This window comes from Ursus arctos, unplaced genomic scaffold (genome assembly GCF_023065955.2).
Source record: "Ursus arctos isolate Adak ecotype North America unplaced genomic scaffold, UrsArc2.0 scaffold_22, whole genome shotgun sequence".
Taxonomy (NCBI): Eukaryota; Metazoa; Chordata; class Mammalia; order Carnivora; family Ursidae; genus Ursus; species Ursus arctos.
This window is the reverse complement of record NW_026622897.1, coordinates 59,442,836-59,467,835: the sequence shown is the minus strand read 5'-3', so window position 1 is coordinate 59,467,835 and position 25,000 is coordinate 59,442,836. Positions and strand designations below refer to the sequence as shown.

Genomic DNA, 25,000 nt, shown 5'->3' with positions numbered 1-25,000 from the left:
CTTAGCTGGGCCTAGAACATGGACTCCCACAGGATATCTCCTTGAGCCCCAACCCCAGCTGCTGCCCCCCTGTCTTCACACCTGGGGAGAAGGGTTGAAGGTGCCCAGAGTTCCCTTGAGGCGGCTGCCCAGGTAATGGCCAGTGAAGGGGACCAGTGTCCCGTTATCAGGGCACACATGTAGATCAAACACCAAAGCTGAAGGCGGTGGCTCAGGATAGTTGGAGAGGCAACTAATAGAACCCCTCAAGAAGGTATCAAAGAGGGGCCAGAGCCTGTTCAGACGGATGTGCGGGCAAAAGTGTCAGACAGTTACAACAGTTCCATTTGTGACACACTCACACATTCCACTCCTCCCCCCGACAGTGACGTCGCCTGGATTTTAACTTCCGTGACCAGTCCATCTCAGCCCTCGGCATCACCTCCCCCACCCCCGCCCCTGCAGATACCTGGAAGGAAGGTGGGCTCCAAAGCCCCAGATCAATGCAAAAAGGAAGCTGCTGACGGCCAGCAGATGTTCCTTGCGCTGATTCGGTACCCCATCACTATCAGCCTGGGACTGACTCAGAGAGCTGCTTTTGGAAGACTTGAAGCTTGGGGCCACAGGATCGCTAAAGCTGAGGTTGTCTGCAAAGGTCACCATGGCCAGAATAGGAGCCCAGGTAGGAAAAAGTGGGGGGCGGGGAGAGTAGAGATTGGCTCTGTCACTGTGCACTTTCGGTCCCCTGGCCCAAGCCCACCAAAGAACCCATGCTCCAGGCACCAGCTATATGCCAGCTGTTCTCAAGGCCCCTTACCTCCAAACCATCCCTTCCCTCTCCCTTCCCTTCACCTGAGATATGTGCCTTCTCCCCCTCATCTATGCGCAGGTGGGGGTCAAGCAGACACCGTAAGATACGGGCCAGGCTGGTGACTTCGGCCACACCTGGGCAAACGGCCCGCTGCCCATGTACGTGCAGCAGAGAGCTGGCACCCTGGCGGGTGAGGAACTGGAATGTTGCTGGCACGAGCACTTCGGCCAGGTGGTTGAGCTCAGTGACGGTCTCCAGCGGCAAGCGGTACTCATGGGGCAGGGCTGCCATCAAGACACTCAGCATCCCCTGCCACGTCTGTTCCCCACCACACCAGACTAGGGCACACTGGCTCACCACTGTGGGGGACATGCCTGTTGCATCTCCCACCTCCATCAGGAGAAAAGTACCTGGGGGTCGTGCTATCTGCTGGCCATTGGGGAGGCTGAGCTGGGGGGCATCTTTCAGGAGGCAAGTGATGGAGTCCAGCCAAGAAGCACTGGCAACCCCATCACATATTATCCAGTGCTGGATCCCCACTGATTCCTGTGGTGGCCCCTCTGGGCCCACAGTCTTACATGGACTGGCTGCACGAAGCAGCCTAGGGAAGACACCATGGTGCCAGCAGGGGCCCTCTAGCCATCCCAGGAACTCCTGGGGGCTGAGGACGTTGGGGTACAGGTGCGTGATCTCCACAGGCTGGCAGCCCTGGGTTGAGGCGTCCTCCCTGGCCACCAGCCGGTTTTGGATCTTAAATAAGCTGTGCCAGCAAGTGGTCTTGCCACTGCCTGCAGGGCCCAGGAGCAAGACACCCAAAGCCTGGCCGAGAGCCTGGCTCAGCTGCTCCAGGGAGCCCAGAATATCAGGGCTGGGATAGATGCCTATCTGCTGCAGTTCCTCCACTAGCAGCGGCTTCCGTGGCGTGGGTGCCGCAGGCTCTGCCAGCACCTGTCTGGCATTAGGGAAGAGCCTGCAGAGCAGCTCTTGGAGGTTGTGCAGGTGGATACCACTGAGGATGCTGAACAGTGGGGAGCGTAGCAGAGCACGCAGTAGGGCAGCCTCTTCGGTCACTGCAAGGCTTTGTGGCTGCTGGGACTTGGGCTCCTCCTCGGTTGCGTTTAAATCCTGTATCATGTCTTCCAGTACGTGCTGGAGCAGTGGCAAGCGGCAGGGCAGGGCCGCAGACACCAGCTCGAGCTCTAGGGAGAAGAATTTAGAGAGGCGGGCAGCCATGCGGGAGGCCTCCCGCATCCCTGCACCCAGCAGGGTCAGCTCTGCCACTTGCTGCAGGTCAGGCAGTGTCAAGGCCACAGGCCGCAGTAGCAAGCGCAGGTTGGCAGGCACAGCAGGGCTCAGGGAACGCAGCGTCAGGAGAGAGCCATAGCCAAGGCGTATATCTACGTGATGTTTCTCAAAGAAGCCACAGCCGAGGAGCTGGGGTTGTGTGGGGTCGACAGTGCTGGTGCTTCGGGAGGCCTCCTGGTACAGTGGGGCATAGAGGTGGTGCAGTTCAGCCAGGCGCTGGCCCAGGGCAGAGAGCAAGCCAAGGGGCAGGCACTGAGCCGCTTCCAACAGGAGCCAGGCACCTCCCTGCAAGGCCCCGTTCAGGTAGTTGCTTAGGCTCTGGGCCTCTATCTGAGGCAGGCAAGGCATTGTCACCAGCTGGCGCCCCAGGGCCCGTGCCAGGCTCTTCACTGTGGCTGTCTTGCCTACTCCATCAGGGCCCAGGAGAGTCCCACAAGCCACCTCCTCCAAGGCCAGCAACAGTACCAGGGCTGGCCGCTCAGGCAGCAGGCTGGGTAGAGACCCTACTCTGGGACCCAGGTACTCGTAATTGTACAGGAAGGACCGGCCTAGCGCGTCTACCCAGCATGCAGGTGGCGACGGAGAAGTCTCAGCAGATGCCGTCGTCTTGAGACTCTGCAGGGGACTGTGGGGGATGATGTGAGGTGAACCCAGGTGGTATTTGAGTTGGCGAGCCCAGTGGAAATCGGTGAGCTCACTGACCTGGTGCTCCTGCAGCAGCTGTGCTATGTCCCGGTGAGTCACGGCCATGACCAGCAGGGCACTGAGCAGGCTGGCCTGGCGGACAGAAGCCAGGGGCTGCTCGCCCTGGGAGGCCCTCTGCGCCCGTATAAAATGCACCAGTGCCTCGAGCTTGCACACATGCCTGGGGACCAGGGCTGGGGTCCTCCCCTCAAGCAGAGCCTCCTCCATCTCCGCCCACCATACCACCTCCTCCGCCACCAGCACACACTGCCACGGGAAGGCCTGGACCAGGCAGAGGCAGTGGTGGGCAAACAGCTGTGGGGGCAGCTGGCCTCCCTCGGGCAGCTGCTTCAAGGCCTCATCTAGCGATGGGCCCAGAGCAAGGCGGGAAGCCACACAGCCCTGCAGCTGGTGCACCAGCGCCAAACGCAGGCACTTCTCCAGAGAGGCCAGCCATTTGGGGAGATCTGGATGCAGAGGAATGGACCTCTGCAGCTTCACCTCCTCCCCACCTGCCCCCAGCACTGCCAGTGCCTCCACCTGAGTAGATGCGTTTGGGCTTGACTCCCGGTCATCCGTGTTTTCATCAGGTGGGCTGGCCGTGAAGCTCACGGCATGCACATGAGGAAAGCAGCGTCGTACCCATAGCTGGGCCTCACAGGGCTCCGGTGGGGCAGCCAGTAGGGCCACCAGCTCACTATCGCTGAGGAAGAAGAGGCGGGGGAACTGAGCACACACCCTGTAGAGCACGCCCTTCAGAGCCATGATGATGCCCTCCAGCTCCACGGAGCCTGCTTGCAGCAGCTGCTGTAGCTGCTGGCCTTGGAAATGAGGGCTCCGCTTGACACTGGGCACTATAAGTGACAGCACCAGGGGATCATCTACAGAGATCTGCATCAGGGTCCGATACTGGTCGTCTGTGGCCTTGAATCGGGAGTTCTGTGGTGAGAGAGGGGGCAAAAGTGAGGGCGGCTCTCCCTCCCCGCCTGAGCCCCGCGACGCTGTAGCCCTTGTCCACCTGCCTCACCCTTCTTCCCTACCAGGTCAGGACTAGGAAACTTGATCTTCATCTCGTGCAGAACTTTATTCAGAAAAATCCACTGCTGCTGGAAAGTCACCCACACGTCCAACAGGGCACCTGTGTGAGCAGCCAGAGGAACACTGGAGGGAGACTAGGGTTTTAGCTTCTGCAAGGGGGTCCAGCTGGTCCTGACCTCTCAGGCCCCCACCCCAAAATACTCAGCAGGACCCAGGCACCTTGCTTGGAAGACAGCAAACTTCTGCCATGAATAAACTTTCACCTGGTCACCTCAGCCCAAGAAGTGGCTCTGAAGGGGGTCCTCACTCTGTCCTGATCTCCCCCCCACCCAACCTCCACCTCCTACCGCGTCCCTCCAGGCCATCCCGCCTCAGGTCCCACACGTTCGGCCAGCTAGAGGCCTGCACTCACTCAGGCTATGCATGATGGCCACCCACTCCAAAGCTACTTTGTTTAAGTCTCCTGACTTCTGGATGGCCAGGATCTTGAACAACACCTGAAGACTTTCCTGGATGGAATCCTGCAGGCTGCTGTAATCTAGGGAAGAGTGGGTTCCAGCTGAGCTGAGCTGAGCTGAGCTGGCAGTCAGATGGGGCAAGGGCAGGGATGACTATTACCCAAATTACACTGAAACTCACGGTTCTCAAGCTATTCTCTAGAAGACCCAAATGTGTTTTCTTCCACTAGTTGAAAAGTATGCTCACCTAGAGTCAGAGTGTTTGCAAACCTGTTCACGTGAGTTATAATCTTAACTACAGAATTTGATCTAATATTATGTTAATCACTGAAATATGGGTGAGGAAAGAGTTGCTGGTTCTATGAAAACTATGGAAAGCCTTCAGTAAAGGTGAGTTGATAAAAACATGATATTAAATTAGGTTTAGGCCAGTCAATTTTTAAAAATTGGGAAATTATAATAAAAATCTAGAAAAATTCTGGACTCCAGCGACTTCACAAGTGTCTTCATGTCACTGCTCCACTTTACAGAAATTGAAAGTGGAAACGGTAGACAATGCATTAATGCAGGAAAGGCAGCGAGGAACTGACTGCAAATCAAAGTAAAGCTCTTGTCCGGCTGAAAGGTTAGTAAATAAATGTATGTTTATATGTTTTAAGCTAAAATAAAAATCTTAAGCCACATGATGATGTACACATCATATTTTATGATCTTCCTATTTAACTACCTTTGAATTTGCCAGTTGGGTTTCAAGTGGGTTGGATAAGAGAGTTTCTCTTCTACTGGCAGTTCCCTAACTGTACCATCTCTGTGCCTGTACGTATGCTCTTCCCTCTGCCTGGCATGCCCTTCTCTCCCCGTAAGTTTGGCAAACTCCTACTCCTTCAGGAGTCAGCATGGGGCCTTTGTCTATGGGAAGGGAAGATTCCTCTGACTCTCCCTGGTCCTTTGAAGCTGGTCCTCTTTCTAAGATGCTACTGCCCTCGGTCAGATCCTCCATCATGCACTCATCTCTATTCTATTGTCCTCTCTCACTGGACTGGGAGCTCCTGAGGGACAGGACTTCTCCTGTGTTTGGCTCAGAGAAAGCAGATAAGTTTGATGTAGGAATGACAAAAGAGTGAATGAATGGGGCAAAAGATCAGACACCAGGATGCAATCTAGAGGAAAGAGCACTAGAAAATGGAGAGACGTGACTGTGAGGGATTTCTTAGTACACCCAGAAAGGGAAGGATCTTTGCTGAAGAGGCAGGCATTGGGCGGGATGAGGGAGCTCCCAAGAGTAAGACTTAATAGAAGCTGCCTGAAAGACACTCTCTCAGAACAGACTGATGTCTCCTGCTGTCCAGTAAGGATGGGGCCCTGGCTGGAGAAGCTAGATCCCACAGGTCCTGGTGGACATGGTGGACGAATATGGCCCCTGGCAGCAGGCTATCCCTGGGCCGCAAGGGCTGGGTCTCACCTGAAAGGATGAAGGTGCCGCTATCCTTGCCCACCACCTCCCACTGGGGACTGCGGGTCACTTGCTTCTTGGAGCGCTCCAAGGCTGGGGGCTCATACGGCACATGCAGGATGAAGTTGATCAGTCGCAGCTGGCGCGCCTCCCAGACCCGCTGCAGCCGCCGTAGGGTTTCTTGAGCATGGATTCGTTCGTTTTCACACTGCCAGATCTGGAACAGCTGGGTCTCAGGAACCAGCACTGGGTGATGGCTCAGGGGATAGCCTTGAAGCTAGGACTCAAGGCCCAGGGCTCAGGGGAGTGGAATTGTCCGAGATAGAGAGCAGGACCACTTGGCTTCAGATAGGCCATCAGCAGCATACCTTGACCTAAAGCTGCTGCCTTAAAACCCACTCTTTTGCAAGGTTTCAGCTAAAGACAGTACCTTAATCAGCTCATGTTGGAACAGGGGCATCTGCTATCCTGTGTGCCCACAACTTTGGGAGTGGGGCATACTCTCAGTCAGAGTCTGAAACCACCCATAGGAGCCCCACACCCTCCAGGCAGGACAGCAAACTCAACTTCCCACCTTCCCACCCACAAGCCAGTGTCTACGGCCCCTGTCACAAGGGGTTGCTGGGACTTAACTGGATCTATTACAGCTTAGCAAATAGGTCCTGGGTTTGGACCAACTCCTTCTCTCTGGAGGGCCCCACCTGATTGATTCGATCTGCAAAATCCAGCAGCGGACAAGTGAGCAGCTGGCCCAGTGTTAGGAGTTCCGTGTTGCAGAGACTGCCTAGCCCTAAGGCTGGAGATAAAGGGGCCGAATCAGAGCAACACCTGGTATATGGCAGAGTCCGGCCCATATCCCAGAGCCTCAGATCGGCAACCCTGAGCCCAGCCCAGCTCCCAGACAGCAGATCTGAAAGTACAACATAGAGCCAAGAACTCAGAACGTAGGCTCCAGAGCACAACACAGAGCCCAGAGCTAAGACTCGAGCCTGACTCTAGCCCAAGTCAGCAGAGAGGACCCACATGATGGTGCAGGAGGTTAGAAATGTCGGTCCCTGTGGAAACAAGGCAGGGAGCAACCCAGGGAGGAAAGGTGTTGCCTACAGGAGAAGCAGGGAACTGAGTTGTTAACATTGTTCTAATCCCCAAGTCCTTTCGTTCCCTTCCCTTCCCCCGCTCTACCCAAAACACACCCTGAAGAAGGGCTTGGAAGTTCTGGAGCTGGAGGCTGCCCAGCTTGGTTAGTAGTGGCAGGTAGCTGCGGAACTCCTCCAGCACGCGCATGCAGCACTGCAGGACTGGGCTGTGCAGCCCCAGGGTTGTACTCATCCGGGCTGCCTCTGTCAGCCAGCTGTCTGTCTTCTCCCGGGCCATAGTCATGCTGAACTGCAGCGAGAAAGGATCACTGTCAGCCAGAGACCCTTCCCCACCTTCCCCACCCACCGCAGACTCTCCACTCTCAGGCAGGAGCTCTGAGGGAGGGCATCAGCACCTTGGCAAAAGCCATGCACTTCCACTCGCTGATGTTCTCGGAGATGACTCGGTACAGGTGCCAGATGCGCTGCTGCTGCACAATCGGACGGGTCCCGCAGACTGGCACGGGCACAGGACTGTCGTCCCCTGTGGGATAGGGCAGTTTGATGCCTGGGCTGGGGGCAGGGGAGCCTGGTGGGGAATGGTCGGTCAAGAGCCCATAATGGCAGAAACGAGGGTCTGAAAGTGCCAGGGGTGGGATAGCCAAAATTGTTTAGTACAGTGTAGGTGGGTACCATTCAAGGGACAGTTTTGCCTGTTGGGTCCATGCACCACTCACGCTCCTCCTGCTGAGGGCCTCTGACTGGCAGTTCATTCTTCTGGAACACTCTCCCCTCAGAGAACCATATACCTCACTCCCTCACCAAATTCAGGTCCTTCTGCAGGAGGCTGTTTCGAACTGCTATCCACCCTCTCTACCACTCCCGACACCTCTTACCTGCTCTATTCTTTTTTTCTGTGCCACTTCTCACTTTCTAAAACACTCCATAATTTGGTTATATTTTATGTTTATTATTTGTTGTCTTTCTCTCCCAGCTACAATGTTGGGCCTGTGAGGGCAGGAAGTTTGTTATTTGTCCATTAATATACTGCAAGCCCCATGCACAGTATAGGCACTCACCGATATCTGTTAGACAGATAAATCCAGCAAGATGCACACGGTAAAGATCTGCCCCACAGAGAGGACCGTAAAGGGTAAACGGCAATGCTTCCTGTTTTGTGTACTTCCGGTCATCATTCCCTCCCTTCATCTCATAAGCTGCTGCATTAGCTCTTGACAATTTATATTTGGTTGTGTGATAGGTGTCAAAAGTAATTTACAGTTAATAATAATTATAGTACTGAGGGGGCGCCTGGGTGGCTCAGTTGGTTCTGTGTCCAACTCTTGGTTTCGGCTCAGGTCATGATCTCACGGGTAGTGAGACAGAGCCCCACGTCAGCTCCACGCTCAGTGGGGAATCTGCTTGGGGTTTTTCTCCCCCAGCTCCTCCCCCCATGCATGCATGTGCACATGCTCTCTCTCTCTCAAATAAAGATATCTTCAAAAATAATAATTATTATTATAGTACTGATATTTGCAATTAAAAGACATCAGACCAGATTTAAGGATATTGCAGTAAAATTATCATTCTCATTCATTTGAATTCCAGTATATTTTCTTGAGTGAAAGAAAAAGTGATAAAATAAAGCCCAAATGCTGGGAATCATGCATCTTACATGTGTAAGCATCATCCATCATGGAGATCAGAATATTGAAAGGCTTAGAATCACTATCAGGCTATCAGAGCTCTCATCTGACCCAAAACAAAAACAAAAACAAAAACAAAAACAAAAACAAAATGATAGCAAATTTAAACTTTTCCAATCTTTCTTTGTCTGAACTCAAAAGATCTGGCTACAGACTCATATAATCTTTGGTAGCAGTTGTTTCAACACCAAACATTGGACAAATGAGGAACTTCCTCTGTAAGAAAGAACCGGCGTTATTATCTCTAAACATATGAGAAGAGAAAGACAAACCTGACGAATAACAGCAAATATCCTCTGACACACATTTGCTGTGCTATCTACTCAGTAAATTCCACTGCATTTTAAAACTTTATTTGGAAGTGACTTCACTTTTTTTTTTTTTTTTGAGAGAGAGCATGCACGCAAGCGGAGATGGGGAGGGGGAGCGGGAGAGGGAGAGAATCTTAAGCGGACTCCACGCTGAGTGCGGAGGCCAATGAGGGGCCCAATCTCAACAACCTTGAGATCACGACCCAAGCCAAGATCAAGAGTTGGACACTTACCAACTGAGCTACCCAATATCTATATACCATTTCTTGAGATTCACCTTTTGTTAACATTTTACCCGTTTTCTTTAGCATTTGTGTTTACATGCTCTGTGTGTATATGGGCATATGAATACACAAACACATAATTCTTTCCTGAACTATTTAAGGGTAAGTTACATATTTCATGGCCCTATTATCCCCAAACTCAAATGTGTATTTCCTAAGAACAGGGATATTCTCTTATATAACTATAGTACAGTGATCAACTTCATATATTACGTTGATATAATTCTTTAATCTACAGTCTGTGTTCCAATGTTGTCAGTTGACCTAATAAGGTCCTATATAGCATTTTCCGCCTCAAGCACAGCATCCAGTCCAGGATCAAGTACCACATTTACTTGTCATGTCTCTTTAATTTCTTTTAATCTAGAACATTCCTCACAGCCTTTCTCTTTTCTAACAGACATTTTTGAAATATATTGACCCCTTCTCCCTTTTTTGTTAATAGAAAGTTCATGTTGTGTTTGTATGATTTTCATGACTGAAGTTATTCATTCTCAGCTGGACTACTAAACAGGTATTGTGTCCTCTGGGTACCATGTCTGGAGGCACATCATGTCCATCTGTCCCTCACTGGTGATGTTAATCTTTGATTGCCTGGTCCAAGTGTTGCCCAATTTCTCCACTAAATAATTGCTAAGTTTTTTTTTTCCCCTCCCTTGCAACTAATAAGTAGTCTCTGTAGGAGAATTTCTAAGACTGTGCAAATGTTCTAGTTGATATCCACTGATGATCATTACCTGATCCAATATTTATCAGAATGTTTGCAAAATGATGATTTTTCCCTCCAGATTTTCTCTACTTGACTCATGGCATTCTACTGTAAGTGCCAAGTCCTCATTTCTCTCTCATTGATTTATTTACCTATTTATTATTAGTGTGGATAATTCATTCCTATTTTTCCAATAGTTTACTTTGTACTTTGGTGCTCAAATTGTCCCAGATTTGGCCAATGGCGTCCCTTCTGTGTCCTTGTGACATGCTCCCATCACTTATTAAAGGAATTTATTATTCTCTTACTTTCTGGATTAAAAAAAATATTCTAGGCTCATCTTGTACCTACCCTGTGATAGCCCTGGAATGGAATCATCCACTCTCTGTGGAGCCCTGGTAGGGAATGATCTTACCAACCAAGGTCTACTCAGGTTTACATACACATATACATACACTTATGTACATACACATGTGCATGTAAACATGCATACATATATAATATGTGTGCCCATTTTCAAATGCAATGGAAATTACAGAGAGTGGAAGTTTATAAGACAAGCTCATGATATTTCTCCAGAATTCAGAATAAAGAAATGACTGATGATGAAGATAAAAGAAATGGAGAAGAGATCCAGAAAATCCAATATATAAGTATGAATTCTGAAAGGAGGCCTGAGCAAATATAATAAGAGCCATTATCAAATAACTGATAAACAGATTACCTATCCAGGAAAAAAACTTAGATTGGTACCAAATTTGCCCACAATGCCAACTATCAGAAGGCAATGATGCAATAGCCTAAGTTTGGAGAAAAAAACTTTGTGACTTCAGAATTCAGTATTTAGCCCAACTGTGATGTAAAGACATTATAAAGTCATTCTAGGCATAGAGAGCTTAGAAATTTTAACATCTCTAACTCCCTTCTTTGAAAAATAAATACTCAAAGAAATATTACAGCCATTTAAGGAAAGAATGAAAATAATGAAGAGATGTGGTATTTCTAAAAATGGTAGTGTGATAACACAGATGGACCCTAGAGGGTATTATGCTAAGTGAAATAAGTCAGACAGAGAAAGACAAATACCGTATGATCTCACTTATATAAGGAATCTAAAAAACAACAACAACAACAACAATGAATAAACAAACAACAAGCAGAAACAGACCCATACAGACTGAGGGTTGCTGGAGGGGAGGAAGTGGGGGGTTGGGCACAACGGGTGAAGGGGAGGGGGAGATACAGCTCTCATTTGGAATGAAGAAGTCACGGGGATGAAAGAGACGGCATAGGGATATAGTCAACAGTACTGTAACAGCATTGTGTGTATGGGGACAGACGGGAGCTACACTGTGGTCAACACAGCATAATGTACAGAATCATGTGTCGAACCACTATGTTATACACCTGAAACTACTGTAACACTGGTTGTCGACTGTACTTCAACTAAAAGAAATGGTAGTGGGTAAACAAAACCAGTAAACCTTAGATGTCAAAATAGTTGTTAACTTGGTTATAAAACCAAGCAAATGTCAAAAGTATTGAGTAGAATAAAAGATACGTAATGAAATATAAAGAGTAGTAGTAATAATCTAGCTCTAAGATCCTGGATTCTTTTAACAAACACTGGGAGTCTGGTGAAGAGCAAGGATGGAAGAAGGAGCTAAAAGCAGTGCTGTGGGGTTTCCTAAGCTTAGCATCACAAGGCCTGAGTCTCCACTCTGTTTTTCCACAAACATCCCCAAACCCTAGAGGAAAGTTCAAGCTCTGTGGTCTATGTCAGTTAGAGTATGGGACAAGGGTCTCTCCATACTTGGCCAAAGAAAAAGTTCCTTGCTTGAGGAAGGTCCAGGGTGTCCTCCACCTTACATCTGGCCCAATGGCCCTGGGACTGGGGATGCCCGCAGGCAGACTGGGGATGCTCGCAGGCAGAGTTGGTAATCGTTAGTTGTTGGCCAAGAGGCAACTCAGAAGCAATGTGACCTTCCAGGGGGTAAAAGTAACCAATAGAAGTAACTGCACCTAAGAAAAGAAACTTGAGCCCCCAAAGTTCTTTATGTGCAGAAGGGAACCAGCCTAGCTGCACCACTGTACAGAGGGCTGAGATCAGTAGTTCTGTGGGTCTCAGCCTATGGGTCGGGGAGACCTGCAGCAGCTGCCCCTCTACACCACATTGGCTGGAAGCAGTGGCTATGGCTTATCAAGACCTATTTTTATCTAGGCCCCGCAGCCTGGAACTGGGTTGAATAGGCTAAGAACTACAAGGAGGGCACCTTTACATTTCTCCTGCACAGGCTTTCAGCCCTCTAACCCCATCACATTCTAATGGAACATTCACCTATCTGCCTTCCCTACCAGACTGTGAGCCCCCGTCTCCCCACCCTAAGCACAACCCTTGACATAGCCAACGTAAGAAGATTTTATCCTGCGATTTTCATTTATAAAAGAGACTAAAAGAAAGCTATGTGATTCCCGAGACTTGCTTAGGGACACTCAGGACACAGGACCCTTATCTCAGTCGGAGGGTCTATCACAGGATGGGGCGGGGGGGGGGGGGGCAGGGACCCTTAGTACCAGTGAAGGTGGCATAGGCATGGTGCAGCTCCCTGAGGTGGCTGGCTGTGTTCTGGAACTGACGCTCCAGGGAGATGAGCTGGCGCTCGGTGCTCCTCTGCTCTTGCGCAGGGTCCATGAAGGGGCCAGATAGGGCCTTGTCAATCAGGCCTTCCAGCTCCACCAAGGCTGCGGCTATCAGCTGCTGCAGCTTGGGCACGATGGCATGTCGCTTGCTGAGCAGGAACTCTGAGGCCTGGCTTTTCTCAAATTGAAATGCCTCCCACACATCCAGGAGCTGTGGGGCAAGCAGGGCTCAGTCAAGCAGAAGTGGGTGTGGGGGAGGGGGCTGGAAGGCATGGGTGACTTCTGGAATTGCCTTCTCACCGAGATGTCCAGTGCCTCGTTCTCAGCACTAAAGAGGCTGAAGTGGTTCCGGATGAGTTCGTGGAGGGACCGTATGTATTCCATTCGCTCCTCCAGCGTGTTGTACTGCTCATTGGCCTCGTTCAACTGCAGAGGCCACAGCATGAGACCAGCACCCCCACAACCCTGTGCACCAGTTTGGGCTCATCCCTGAGGGGTGTTCCCACCTTCTAGAGGCTCCAGACCCCAGCAGCCACCTTTTACCCAACTGGGGTCAGGGGCACTGTGGGATCAGATCCCATCCGACCCAGATGTCTGTGAAGATAGCACAGCTCCTCCCCCACCCAATCATGACCCTGTTGACAGGACAACAGATCCCTAGGTGACTGTCACAGAGAGCAGCACTATCTCTGAAAGCAGGACCACGGCTCTCATCACGCCATGGCCTCTCCCTGACACGAAGAAACTGAGGGCCATGAGAACAGGGTGAGAGCTGGTAAGGGCAGATCACATACGTGAGCATAGTTTAAAAGCATCAGGCCCACTGGGTGCTCACCAGAGACCTGAAGAAGAGTGTGCAGAGTATGTGAGGAAGATGGGCCCCCGGATAAGCTAGGAAGGAAAGATGAAAGAGCCTACCTTCTGGGAGCACCGTGCAATGGTGTGAATGTCTGAGTTGATGGTTTGGAAGACCTCCGTGAAATCCGTGAGCTCTGCTATTAGTTGCTGACTGCGGGTCCAGCACTCATTCTGCACATGTGTAAGAATGTCCTTCCTGATGCTATCCAGCTTGGATTCTGAAGACAGGAGAGGGTGAGGTATTAGGGGGTATATGAAAGAGAAGGGGTGCTGGGGAAGTGCTGTGGGGAAGCCAGACCACGAATTCATTCCCTCACTCAGTGAACACTTACTGGACTCCTGCCCAGTGTCCCGTCAGCTGCTATTCACTGGTACTATCCACAGCTATCCACAGCTACTCTTGTGCTGGGCACCAGGAGACCAGAGTGAGTGGGTGAGACAGAAAGTGTCCCACCCTCAGAAGTTTACAATCCGGTGGCAGAGAGAGCCAAATACATGGACAATCACAAACCAGTGTGATATATGCTCTGCTAGTGCCCAGGAGCCCTCAGCCTGACACAGAGAAAGGAGAGGAGGCCTGAGGAGCTGGGCAAGGCCTCCTCTGGGAGGGAACACTGGAGCTGAACGTGTGTCAAGTAGCTAATGCTCCAAAGAGCAAAGCCACGCCAAGCAGATGAAACAGCACGTGCAAAGGCACGGGAATGGCGTGTTCGTGAACAGCAGAATGCCCAACTGGAATGAAAGTCTTCTGTTTGGAAAGCCTTAGCGGCTTTGCTCTAGTAGAAGAGCTACCAAGAAGAATGTGTCATCTGCCCTTTGTTTTTAAGGATTAAAAGAAAAAAGCTGTCAGGTGGATATGGGGCTAGAAGGTAATCTTAGAGGCTGCCTTCGGTGATATGAACAACTCCACTGTTTCCAGGGGCAGGAATGACACCAGTATGAGGCCTCACCAAATCACTGACACCTCCAAGATACCACTGATTATAAGAAACACCACTATTTTATATACCACACAAAAAGAAAAAATTGATGCCATCAAAACTCTGACATGCCATCAATTATAATACACCTCTTAAGTTCAGAGATGCTAAAATCTGCACAGGAGAACAAAATACAATATAGAAACATGATATGCAGGGGCACCTGGGTGGCTCAGTCAGTTAAGTGTCTGATTCTTGATCTCAGCTCAGGTCTTGATCTCAGGGTCATGATTTCAAGCCCCACACTGGGCTCCACACTGGGCATGGAGCCTACTTACAAAAAAAAAAAAAAAAAAAAAGGAAAGAAAGGAAAGGAAAGAAAGAAAGGAAAAGAAACAGAAAAAGAAAAAGAAAAAATATGAAATGCAGTATACCACAAAATACAGCATAGAATGCTTGCTTACTACATGCCATATACAGTATCAACTACTTTGCCTGTATTAACCTTTTTAATCCTCACAAAAACCCTTTGAGCTAGATAATATTATTGTCCCTGTTTAACAGATAAGCAAACTGAGCCTCAGAGGGGTTCAACAACATTATCAACATCACACAATGGCAACAAAAGTCCAGGACCAGATGGCTTCACAGGCAAATTCTACCAAATATTTAAAGAACAGTTAATACCTATTCTTCTCAAAGTATTCCAAAAAATAGAAAAGGAAGGAAAACTACATTCATTCCTTGCAGCCAGCATTACCCTGACACCAAAGCCAGATACAGACACCACTAAAAAAGAAAACTTCAGGCTAATATCCCTGATGAACACAGATGCAAAAATTCTCCATAAAATACTAGTAGACTGAATCCAACAATACATTAAAATAATCATTCACCATGATCAACTGGAATTTATTCCTGGTTGCAAGGATGGTTCAATATTTGCAAATCAATCAATGTGATACATCACATTAATAAAAGAAACGATAAGAATCATGATTTTTCAGTAGATGCAGAAAAAGCATTTGACAAAGTACAATATCCATTCATGATAAAAACCCTCAACAAAGTAGGTTTAGAGGGAACATACTTCAACATAATAAGGGTCATATATGAAAAACCCACAACTAGTATTATCCTAAATGGGGAAAAACTGAGAGCTTTCCACTACAGTCAGGAACAAGACAGGGATGTCCACTCTCACCATTTTTTGGTGAGGGGCGCCTGGGTTGCTCAGTCGGTTACATGTCTGCCTCCAGCTCAGGTCATGGTCCCAGCATGCTGGGATCGAGCCCCGCATTGGGCTCTCCACTCAATGGGGAGTCTGCTTCTCCCTCTGCCCCTCCCCCTCTCCCTCCTTTGCTGTCTCTCTCAAATAAATACATAAAATCTTAAAAAAAAAAAAAAGATAGTACTGGAAGTCCTAGCCACAGCAATCAGACAACAAAAAGGAATAAAAGGCATCCAGATCAGCAAGGAGTAAGTAAAGCGTTCATTATTTGTAGATGACATGATACTATATAAAGAAAATATGAAAGACCAACAAAAAACTGCTGGAACTGATAAAAAAAAATTCAGTAAAGTTACAGGATACAAAAGAAACATGCAGAAATCTGTGGCATTTCTCTACACCAATAATGAAACAGCAGAAAGAGAAATTAAGGAATGAATCCCATTTACAACTACACCAAAAACAAAAAGACACCTAGGAATAGATTTAACCTAAGACGTGAAAGACGTGTACTCTGAAAACTATAAAACACTGATGAAAGAAATTGAAAAGGACACAAAGAAATGGAAAGACATTCCATGCTCATGGATTGGAAAAACAAATATTGTTAAAATATCTATACTACCCAAAGCAATCTACACATTTAATGCAATCCCTACCAAAATACCAGTAGCATTTTTCACAGAGTTAAAATAAAATAAACAATCCTAAAATTTATGGAACCACAAAAGGCCCTGAACAGCCAAAGCAATCTTGAAAAAGAAATGAAAAGCTGGAGACATCATAATTCCAGACTTCAAGTTATATTACAAAGCTGTAGTGATAAAGACAGTATGGTACTGGCACAAAAATAGATACAAACTCACAATTACATGGTCAGTTAATCTTCAACAAGGCAGAAAAGAATATCCAGTGGGAAAAAGACTGTCTCTTCAATAAGTGGTGTTGGGAAAACCGGGCAGCTACACGCAAAAGAATGAAACTGGAACACTTTCTTACACCACACACAAAAATAAACTCAAAATGGATTAAAGACCTAAATGTGAGAACTGAAACCATAAAAATCCTAGAAGAGAACACAGGCAGTAACCTCTTTGACATTGGCCATAGCAACTTCTTTCTAGACATGTCTCCCGAGGCAAGAGAAAGAAAAGCAAAGATGAACTACTGGGACTTCATCAAAATAAAAAGCTCCTGCACAGCCAAGGAAACAAATGGCAACCTACAGAATGGAAGAAAATATTTGCAAGTGATATATATCTGATAAAGGGGCTAGGATCCAAAATCTATAAAGAACTTACAAAACTCAACACTCCAAAAATGAATAATCCAATTAAGAAATGGACAGCAGACATGAATAGACATTTTTCCAAATAAGACATACAGACAGATGGCCAACAGACACATGAAAAGATGCTCAACATCACTCATCCTCAGGGAAATGCAAATCGAAACTACGATAAGTTATCACCTCACACCTGTTAGAATGGCTAAAATTAACAACACAAGAAACAAGTCTTTTTTTTTCTAAATTTCTTTTTTTTAAAAGATGTTATTTATTTATTTGAGAGAGAGTGAGAGAGAGAGAGAGATCAACTCTCCACTGAGCAGGGAGCCTGACGTGGGTCTCCATCCCAGGACCCCAGCACCACGATCTGAGCAGAAGGCAGACTGACCCACCCAGGTGCCCAAGAAACAACAAGTCTTGGCAAGGATGTGGAGAAAGAGGAACCCTCTTGCATTGTTGGTGGGAATGCAGACTGGTACAGCCACTCTGGAAAACAGTATAGAGATTCCTCAAAATTTAAAAATAGAACTACCCTATGATGTAGCAATTGCACTTCTGTGTATTTACCCATAGAATACAAAAATACTAATTCAAAGGCATACATGCACCCAGATGTTTATAGCAGCATTATGTACAATAGCCAAATTATGGAGACAGCCCAGGTATCCACTGACTGATGAACGGATAAAGAACATGTGGTATATAAACACAACGGAATATTATTCAGCCATAAAAAGAACAAAAGCTTGTCATTCGCAACAACATGGATGGAGCTAGAGAGTATTATGCTAAGCAAAACAAATCAGTCTGAGAAAGACAAATACCATATGCTTTCACTCATATGTAGAATTTAAGAAACAAAACAAATGAGCAAAGGGGAAAAAAGAGAGAGAGAGAGAGAGAGAGGCAAACCAAAAAACAGACTTTCAACAGACTGTAGAGAACAAACTGATGGTCACCAGAGGGGAGGTGGGTGGGGAGATGGGTGAAACAGGTGATGGGGACTAAGGAAGGCACTTGCTGTGATGAGTACAGGGTGTTGTATGGAAGTGTTGAATCACTATATTGTACACCTGAAATTAGTATTTTACTGTATGTTCACTGACTGGAATTTAAATAAAAACTTAAAAAAAACACACACAGTGGCAGAGCAATTCAAACTCAGGCAGCCTAGCTCCACTCTGTTCTATGTTTTGAGGGGTGAAAAATAAACGGACTTATCCTCTATGAGCATCTCTGCAACTGGAAGGTGAGACAGTGAGTTCCAGGGACAGACATTGAAACATACTGGGTACGACCCTTCTGGAACCTTGAAGGAAGTAACCAACAGGATTCGATACCAAGAACTGAGACTGAGAAAACCGAGAGAGAGGGAGCGCCTGGAGGGGCACCTGAGGTTGAAGAGAACACAAAGAAGAGGGCGCATCCTTTCCCAAGCTACCCCTGTGGCCCATCACAGTAGCCAGGCTGTTGCAATCGCGCTGCTTTTTAGAGCTCCAGCGGCCAGCAGGTGATGGCGGAGAGGAGCTCAACAGCGACATCGTGTGGTATAAATCAGCGATAGACTGAAAGTACCAGGGCGGCTGGGGGTTAGAGACTGGAGATGGGTGGGAAAACAGGTTTGAGAGATATTTAGGAGGCAGAAGAATGGAAGGGATTTGGTGACAGGCTGGATGTGGTGGAGTTAGGCAGAGGGAAGGATAAAGGATGGACACTAACTTAACTCACAAGAGTGAATAATTATGTCATTCACGGGTCAAGGGAGCCCAGGCAGAAGAGGAACAAACTAGACAAAACTAGATCACAAGAAGAATAAGGGTAGACAGTAGGGGATGAGCTTAAGTAAACAAATTAAGGACCTACTGCATGCCCGTCTCAATGCTAGAAACACTGCAAATAACATCTCAGTTACTCTTCCTTGTCATAAACCTGTGAGTGATTGCATTATTATGTCCATGTGACAAACAGATGAACTGAATGGAGTTAAGTGATCTGAGGTCACGCAAACCAGTGAAAAGCAGACCCAGGATTCTGAACCCCATGTTTTTCTCTCTCCATCTGTTCTTCTTGGAGAGGCCAGTTGATCTTGGACTAAGGACCAAGATTCTAACAACCTAGAAAGAACAGAGACTTCCTGAACAACACTGGAGCCTGCCCAAAACAGGGCCAGAAACAAAGCAGGCCAGCCACAGGCCCCCCCTGTTCCTGCCATGCCAGCCTGAACCCCCTGTACATTTAGGTGGGGTGGAGGGAGGGAACACTGGGGAATTTTTGTGGCCCAAAAGATGCATAATTAAGCATGTGTTTTCATCTGTTGAAGAGCAAAGACAAGGGCAAGGCAGGCAAGCATTTTCAAGCAAGCTCTTTCGGGGCCCCCGCCTTCATTAAGAAAGCAGGCCTGCAGGCTATGGGTCTGACATTATCTACTTTTTGCAGGAAGCAGACACTCTTGGTTATTGGGAGCTAGGTGAGAAAACAGAACCACCTCCTGTTTCCTAGAAGAACAAATCAATGGCTTCCCAATCTACCCCACTGTGAAACTTCCTAAGACCAGCTTCTGTGCAGAGACACTTTAGCTAGTAAACAATAGCATGAGACATCCTTCCTAGTGGAAGGGAGGAAAAAAACCAGAGGAACAAAATGAGGTCTTAAACAGGATTTCTCAGAGACCCAGGAAGAACAACAGATGGGCCATGGCCTAGTAGGGGGACAAGAGGGAAACCAAGACAAGACGGAAACCCAGATGGGTTGAAGAGGAAACAGATGACAGAGTGGGCTTGAGCTCCACATTCTATGTGGAACTTTGGGAAGATACCATTGCAGAGTGCCCATGTGCTAACATGAGATAGTCATGTCAGGGTAGAAATCAGTGTGATGCATTGTGGCAAAAAGAGGGCCAAATACAATGCTCTCGAGTCGCCCACAAATCCCAAAGGGCAGGGGATACAGAAGATAATAGAGAGTTAATAATGAGTGGGCCTGGATGGGTTCCTATGTAGAGGGGTAAGGGACCCTGAAGCAGAAGCTATGGGGCTAACCAGCTGAAGATGAAGGGTTCACTAAAATCCCAAGGACCTGCAAAGCCAGCAGGAGCCAGTGCAGGGCCAAGTCAGCAAAGGTAGACACTCTAGGCTCCTACTAGCCAAGAGAACACACATAGTTACACCAGCTCAGGCCACAGCTGCACCAGAAGCAGCAATGCTAGAAGGAGGGCAGAGACCAGACGGGGATGTATTACACCTTGGGGAGGGTTGACAGAAGCCAGCAAAGAAGAGCACACAGCCCAGCAGCCGTCTCCAATGCCAGATGCCACCTTGCAGAGGAAGAGGAGCAGAGGGCACTTGAGAAAAAAAGAACAACCCAGAACTGTAGAATGAATTTTAAATTGACCGAATACCCAAAACAGCCTGAATTAGACCCTAAGTGCTGCTTTAAATGAAAAGTACTTTCACTTTCACTTGGAATACATTCTTTCACCATCTGCAGAAGTTACGACTATAAAGCAAGACTGTAACAGTTAAAGAGAATAATTTTTTATACATACAAATTATAGTGTCAGTTTTGACTCTGCTGCATGTGGGAAGGGGCACTCTTGATTCCTGAGAATATCTGCTAAGAAACTGAGCTCACTAGCCTAAGGAGTAGGTTAAGATTTTTTCCAGTCACATATGGTTTGACCTACTTCCATGTCAGGAAAATATAAAGTGTCAGGTGACAGAAACGTGACTCCTAAGGAGTACAGGGAATGAGGAGAGCCAAAACAGACAGAGAGGTTATCCTCTGTAATGATCACACCTTTAATTGCAAAGGGAAGGTCCTGGCACCTGGACCTTTGGGAGGCTCTACAGGTCCAATGAGGGGCCTTCACCAAAAGTCCTTGGAGGACAATCCAGGCCCAAGGAGGGCAATGAGGATAAGATAAGGAAGAAGGAAAGAGGATAAGCAGCACTCACCCATCTCTGACTGTATGTGACGGCAGCTCAGCAGCATTAACCTGCCTTTTGTGACCAACTTGTTAGGTATATTGGAGACACGGGTCTGCCAAATGTTCAGGCAGCTCACCAGCATCACGTAGTTCTTGATAGGACAACCTCTCATGGACTCCAGCTTCTGAGGCCCACAGGCTTGCAGGAACTGATGAATGCCTGTCACCCAGTGATGTTCCCTGCAGAATTCCTTCACCTCCCACAGCATGCCCTAGGCACAGACAAGGTGCTTAGGGCACAGGTGCGTAGTTATGATGGGAATTAGTGAGCATCACCCCCCAATTAAACCTCTGTTCTCACCTCCAGCAAGGCCTGTTGCGTAGTCAGTGCCTGCTGGATCTGAGGATTGTTATCCAGGTCCTCTTGCAGCTGCTTGTAATTGGGGGGCAAGTACTGGCCCCGGAGCCGATACCCACGGACCTCCAGGGCTTCGGTAATCGTGTGAGACTTCCAGGGCCACACCAACCCTATATTCGGGCCACAGAAGATGTGCACAGCATCGCTGGGCTGGCCCTGGAGCTTGGGCATCACGAATTCCGCGTTCGAATCTTGCTCTTCCTCTTCCTCTAGTGGGGCACATACCGTAATTGTCCATTGAGTGCCCTGCAGGGCCCCCACACAACCTCTCTCACTAGCTGAGTGTATGTATTACACACACACACACACACACCCGCTCCTGAGTGAGTTCACACATACATCCATATCGCAAACACAGACCCACCGAGGGAATTTATTATTTAGGGTTCAGGTTCAGAAAACAGAATTTAGTTAGTATAAGCAGTAAGGGAATTATTATAGAATATTAATGGTTTGCAAATAGTTGGAAGAACCAAAAAACAAACACTCTAGGCTGAGTATCTATGGCTCTGTGCTACCTGGCAAATTGGGACGTCACTGCCATACCACCAGCTCCAAAAGCTCGCTACCTCTATTACGATCTCCTCCAGCAGAATGGATGGCACAGGCGCTGCTTCTCTCCCATTCTTACCTCAGTTCTGAACTGAAGTCCCATGCACATCTAAATTACATACAACACCTCGCTGCAAGGAGGTCTGGGAACTGTAGTTCGCAGAGCTCCAGCCTCTGCAGAGAGGAGGAGGAGGGAGCAAAGATGTTGAACGTGACCGTCCTTAGTGTCTGTCTTAGGGAGTATCCTTGAGCCTGGCTTCCCCTTTAGCTTCTTAGAAACTGGTCAATTGCCAATTTCAGTATTTGTGTTAAAACTTTGTACAAAAAGGGGGGGAAGCTTCGAAATATTCAGAAACTAGATGCACAGTACTCTCTCTTTCTTTCTCTCAAATAAATAAATCTTTAAAAAACAAAAGCAAAAACTACATTTTGAAAGAGCATACCTCAGAATACTGCCTCAGAATGTTCAATAATAAGACATATTCTACTAAAATGACTGAATTTCAAGAAAAAAAGAAAAAAATGTTTCAGGCATCCAAGAAAAAAGGGAAATAAAATTTTGCTCCCACAAGCCCTTCCTAAGGAATCTAAATAGAGAACGAGCTTCAGACAAAATTACTGAGAGACCGATCAACATGAAGACTGCTGGTTAGCTTAAATATAGTTACTTGTGGAACTAAAATTAAATAAGGTTTTATTAAATATAAATTACTAGAAGGGAAATAATATAGTATGAAATGATGCTGTAGAGAATGCTGGTCATTCTCTTGCTTGCCAGGTTTTGAGAATGGAAGAATGGAACCCCGGAAGGCACACTGGCTGACTACCCAAGAGCTACTCTCTTCTCCCTTCTTCTGCGGTGGAAGAGCCCATCTTCTGTGAGAGACAAGAAATGTCAGCCATTTGATTACCCAGCCCTTCCTGCTGCTGGCCATAGCCACATGACCTAGATTTTAACAATGAGATATAAAAGTGAGTCTGCTGGGGAGTTTCTGGAAGATTTCCTTTCCTGATAAAATGTGAGAGTCAGGCAAGGAGAGATCTCCCTCCACCGTTCCTCCCCTTCCCCCCCCCATCTTGCATAAGAATGGGATGCGATGCTTGGAGCTGGAGCTTGTCTTGCAGCTATGGGACAATAAGCCTTGGGATGAAAACAACGTTTCTGATTCAGCCTCCCCTACCACACACGCCCCTCTAAGAGAATCTACTCTTACCTATAGCTAAACCCAGAAAGGAGCAGGGGAAGGATATAAGGAGTCTGATACTTGATGACACCTTGAGCCACTGGACCAACCCTGAGAGCATCTACCTGGAGACTTCTTGTTATGTGAGATAATTATTTTTATTGTTAGGCTACTCTTAGGTCTTCTGTTACTTCCACTGAAAGCATTCTCAGTGACTCAGGGTTCAAATACACAAGCAAAGTCAAAAGACGAAGGAAGAGATATAAAGCCTTGATGACACTGCCCGGGCCTTGAATCCAGCTGAGACTGAATTCAGCTCCACCCAGGTATTTCTTAGTTATGGGAGTCAATAAATTCCCTTTTTTGCTTACCTAGTTCTCAGTTAGAAATATGTTATCCAAAACCAATGTGCACATTTAGGCCTACATAATGGATGTGTATGGCCAATACAAGCATAGCTGAAGATTGGAGCCTCCTCCACCACACACACCCTTCTAAGAGGGTCTGCTTTTCCCTATAGCTAAAACCAATTAATTTGTACCATGACCCAATTCCCCTTGCCAGAGCTTATGGATATGTGGTTCTCTCTATAGGATAGGCTGAATCAAGATATTCCTGGTCTTGAAAATCTGAAATAAGTCAGGCACACATACTTAACTGAAAGACCATATAGAGTCAAAGATGGGGTTGGTACCATAGAAAGCCCAAGTCATGACTTGGAAGCAAGTTATAAGGGAGCAGAAAGTTCAAAGGAAGCAGAGACAGCTAGTTTGAGGGGAGAGCCAGGGGAACTGGGAAGAAGCACAGACACAGAGAAGTAGAGATAAAAGGACAAGCAGCAATTTGAGAGACAGGGCTCTCTTCCTGACATTCTAGTTTCCATTTCTGTGAAGCGAGGTGCTGTTACAGCTTTTCTGCCTTTGAATGTGGTCACTTTCTGTTCTGTGAGCTCCAAAACATGAGGTGAGGTTGAAGAACTGTGATTCAAGGTGCCCGACCCATGAGAGCGCTATGCAATATGGTGCAATACATTCGATTCACGGGTCATTCTGAGCAACGGAGAGAAAAGCTAGTGTATTTTTAACGCAACTTGGTGACTGTCATATCCCAACAAAACAAAACAGAAATCACTAATAACTTACTTCATAGCCAGCGTAAGAGTAAAATAAAGCTGGCTTATAAGAAGTCTGATATCAACTAAATCAAAGAAACATAAAAGTCAACATGGAGCTGCATTTTTAAATATCAATCCAACTGTGAAAAACCAAATGCTATAGACCTTTACGTAGGTTTCTTTGAATAAGTCACTCAGACATTCTACACAGAGCAGCAAAGCTGCTTGTCAAACATATTTATACAACTTTTCATCTTTTCAGAATTGCTTATTCACAGGGTGGCAAGAAAAAAAGTCTCTCTTCTCTTTCAACGATGAATCCACCCACTGCCACACTGCTTACCTCTATTCTTCCTCTTGCTGGTCATACTGTTCATACCTCACACTCCCAAGACACCCTCCCTGCCACATGCAGCCCCTTGGCAAAAAAACTACAGCAAAGACCGTTTCGTTCTTTGCATTATATCTCTCAGCTGACTTCAACACCATCCTAACCAAAACATATAAAAGAGTTTATGATAAAATATCAGAAAGATACACTGATCTTGGTAAAGTTAGTGTAAAAAACTTTTTAAGTTCCTTGACACCTGCCAGATGAGAAAATTCATTATCCAATTATAATTTCCCAGTTTTAAACTGCAGAAAATTCCTGATAAGATTGTAAGGACATCCGATAACAATGTTGATCATCTCTTTTTGGTTGCAAAATGTTTCAGAACTAAGACTGTTCTCTGGAAAATGTTGGAGAATGCAGCCTAAGACACCAGGATATGCTGCACCTGTTTTATTAGTAATAGACTTGGTCTTCTTCGAGGGACCAGAATCTAGTCAGTGTGTAAGTCTTCATTATAAGGGGCTGATTTTTCATATTTTTGAAAATATATGCAGAGGCACTGAAATCATTCTGTAATTTGGTTAAAATGCCATGCAAATTTTGCCTCATTTAAGTAAACGATTTCTCAGATAGATGTACATTTCTTAAAGACTACTAGTTGTGTTTTTTTTTTTTTTAAGATTTTATTTATTTATTTGACAGAGATAGAGACAGCCAGCGAG

At 47.0% G+C, this 25,000-nt stretch overlaps 1 protein-coding gene across 1 annotated transcript in view; it reads right to left on the bottom strand.

Moving 5' to 3' along the window:
* Positions 1–25,000, bottom strand: part of DNHD1 (dynein heavy chain domain 1) — a 79,691-nt gene that overhangs the window by 25,639 nt on the left and 29,052 nt on the right. The window contains 14 exon segments of the mRNA XM_026486188.4: positions 82–274; positions 449–626; positions 832–3,718; positions 3,820–3,917; positions 4,230–4,355; positions 5,738–5,945; positions 6,430–6,524; positions 6,922–7,114; positions 7,221–7,348; positions 12,389–12,718; positions 12,721–12,880; positions 13,373–13,530; positions 20,705–20,948; positions 21,038–21,303. Coding sequence (XP_026341973.3) covers positions 82–274; positions 449–626; positions 832–3,718; positions 3,820–3,917; positions 4,230–4,355; positions 5,738–5,945; positions 6,430–6,524; positions 6,922–7,114; positions 7,221–7,348; positions 12,389–12,718; positions 12,721–12,880; positions 13,373–13,530; positions 20,705–20,948; positions 21,038–21,303 — 5,264 coding nt within the window.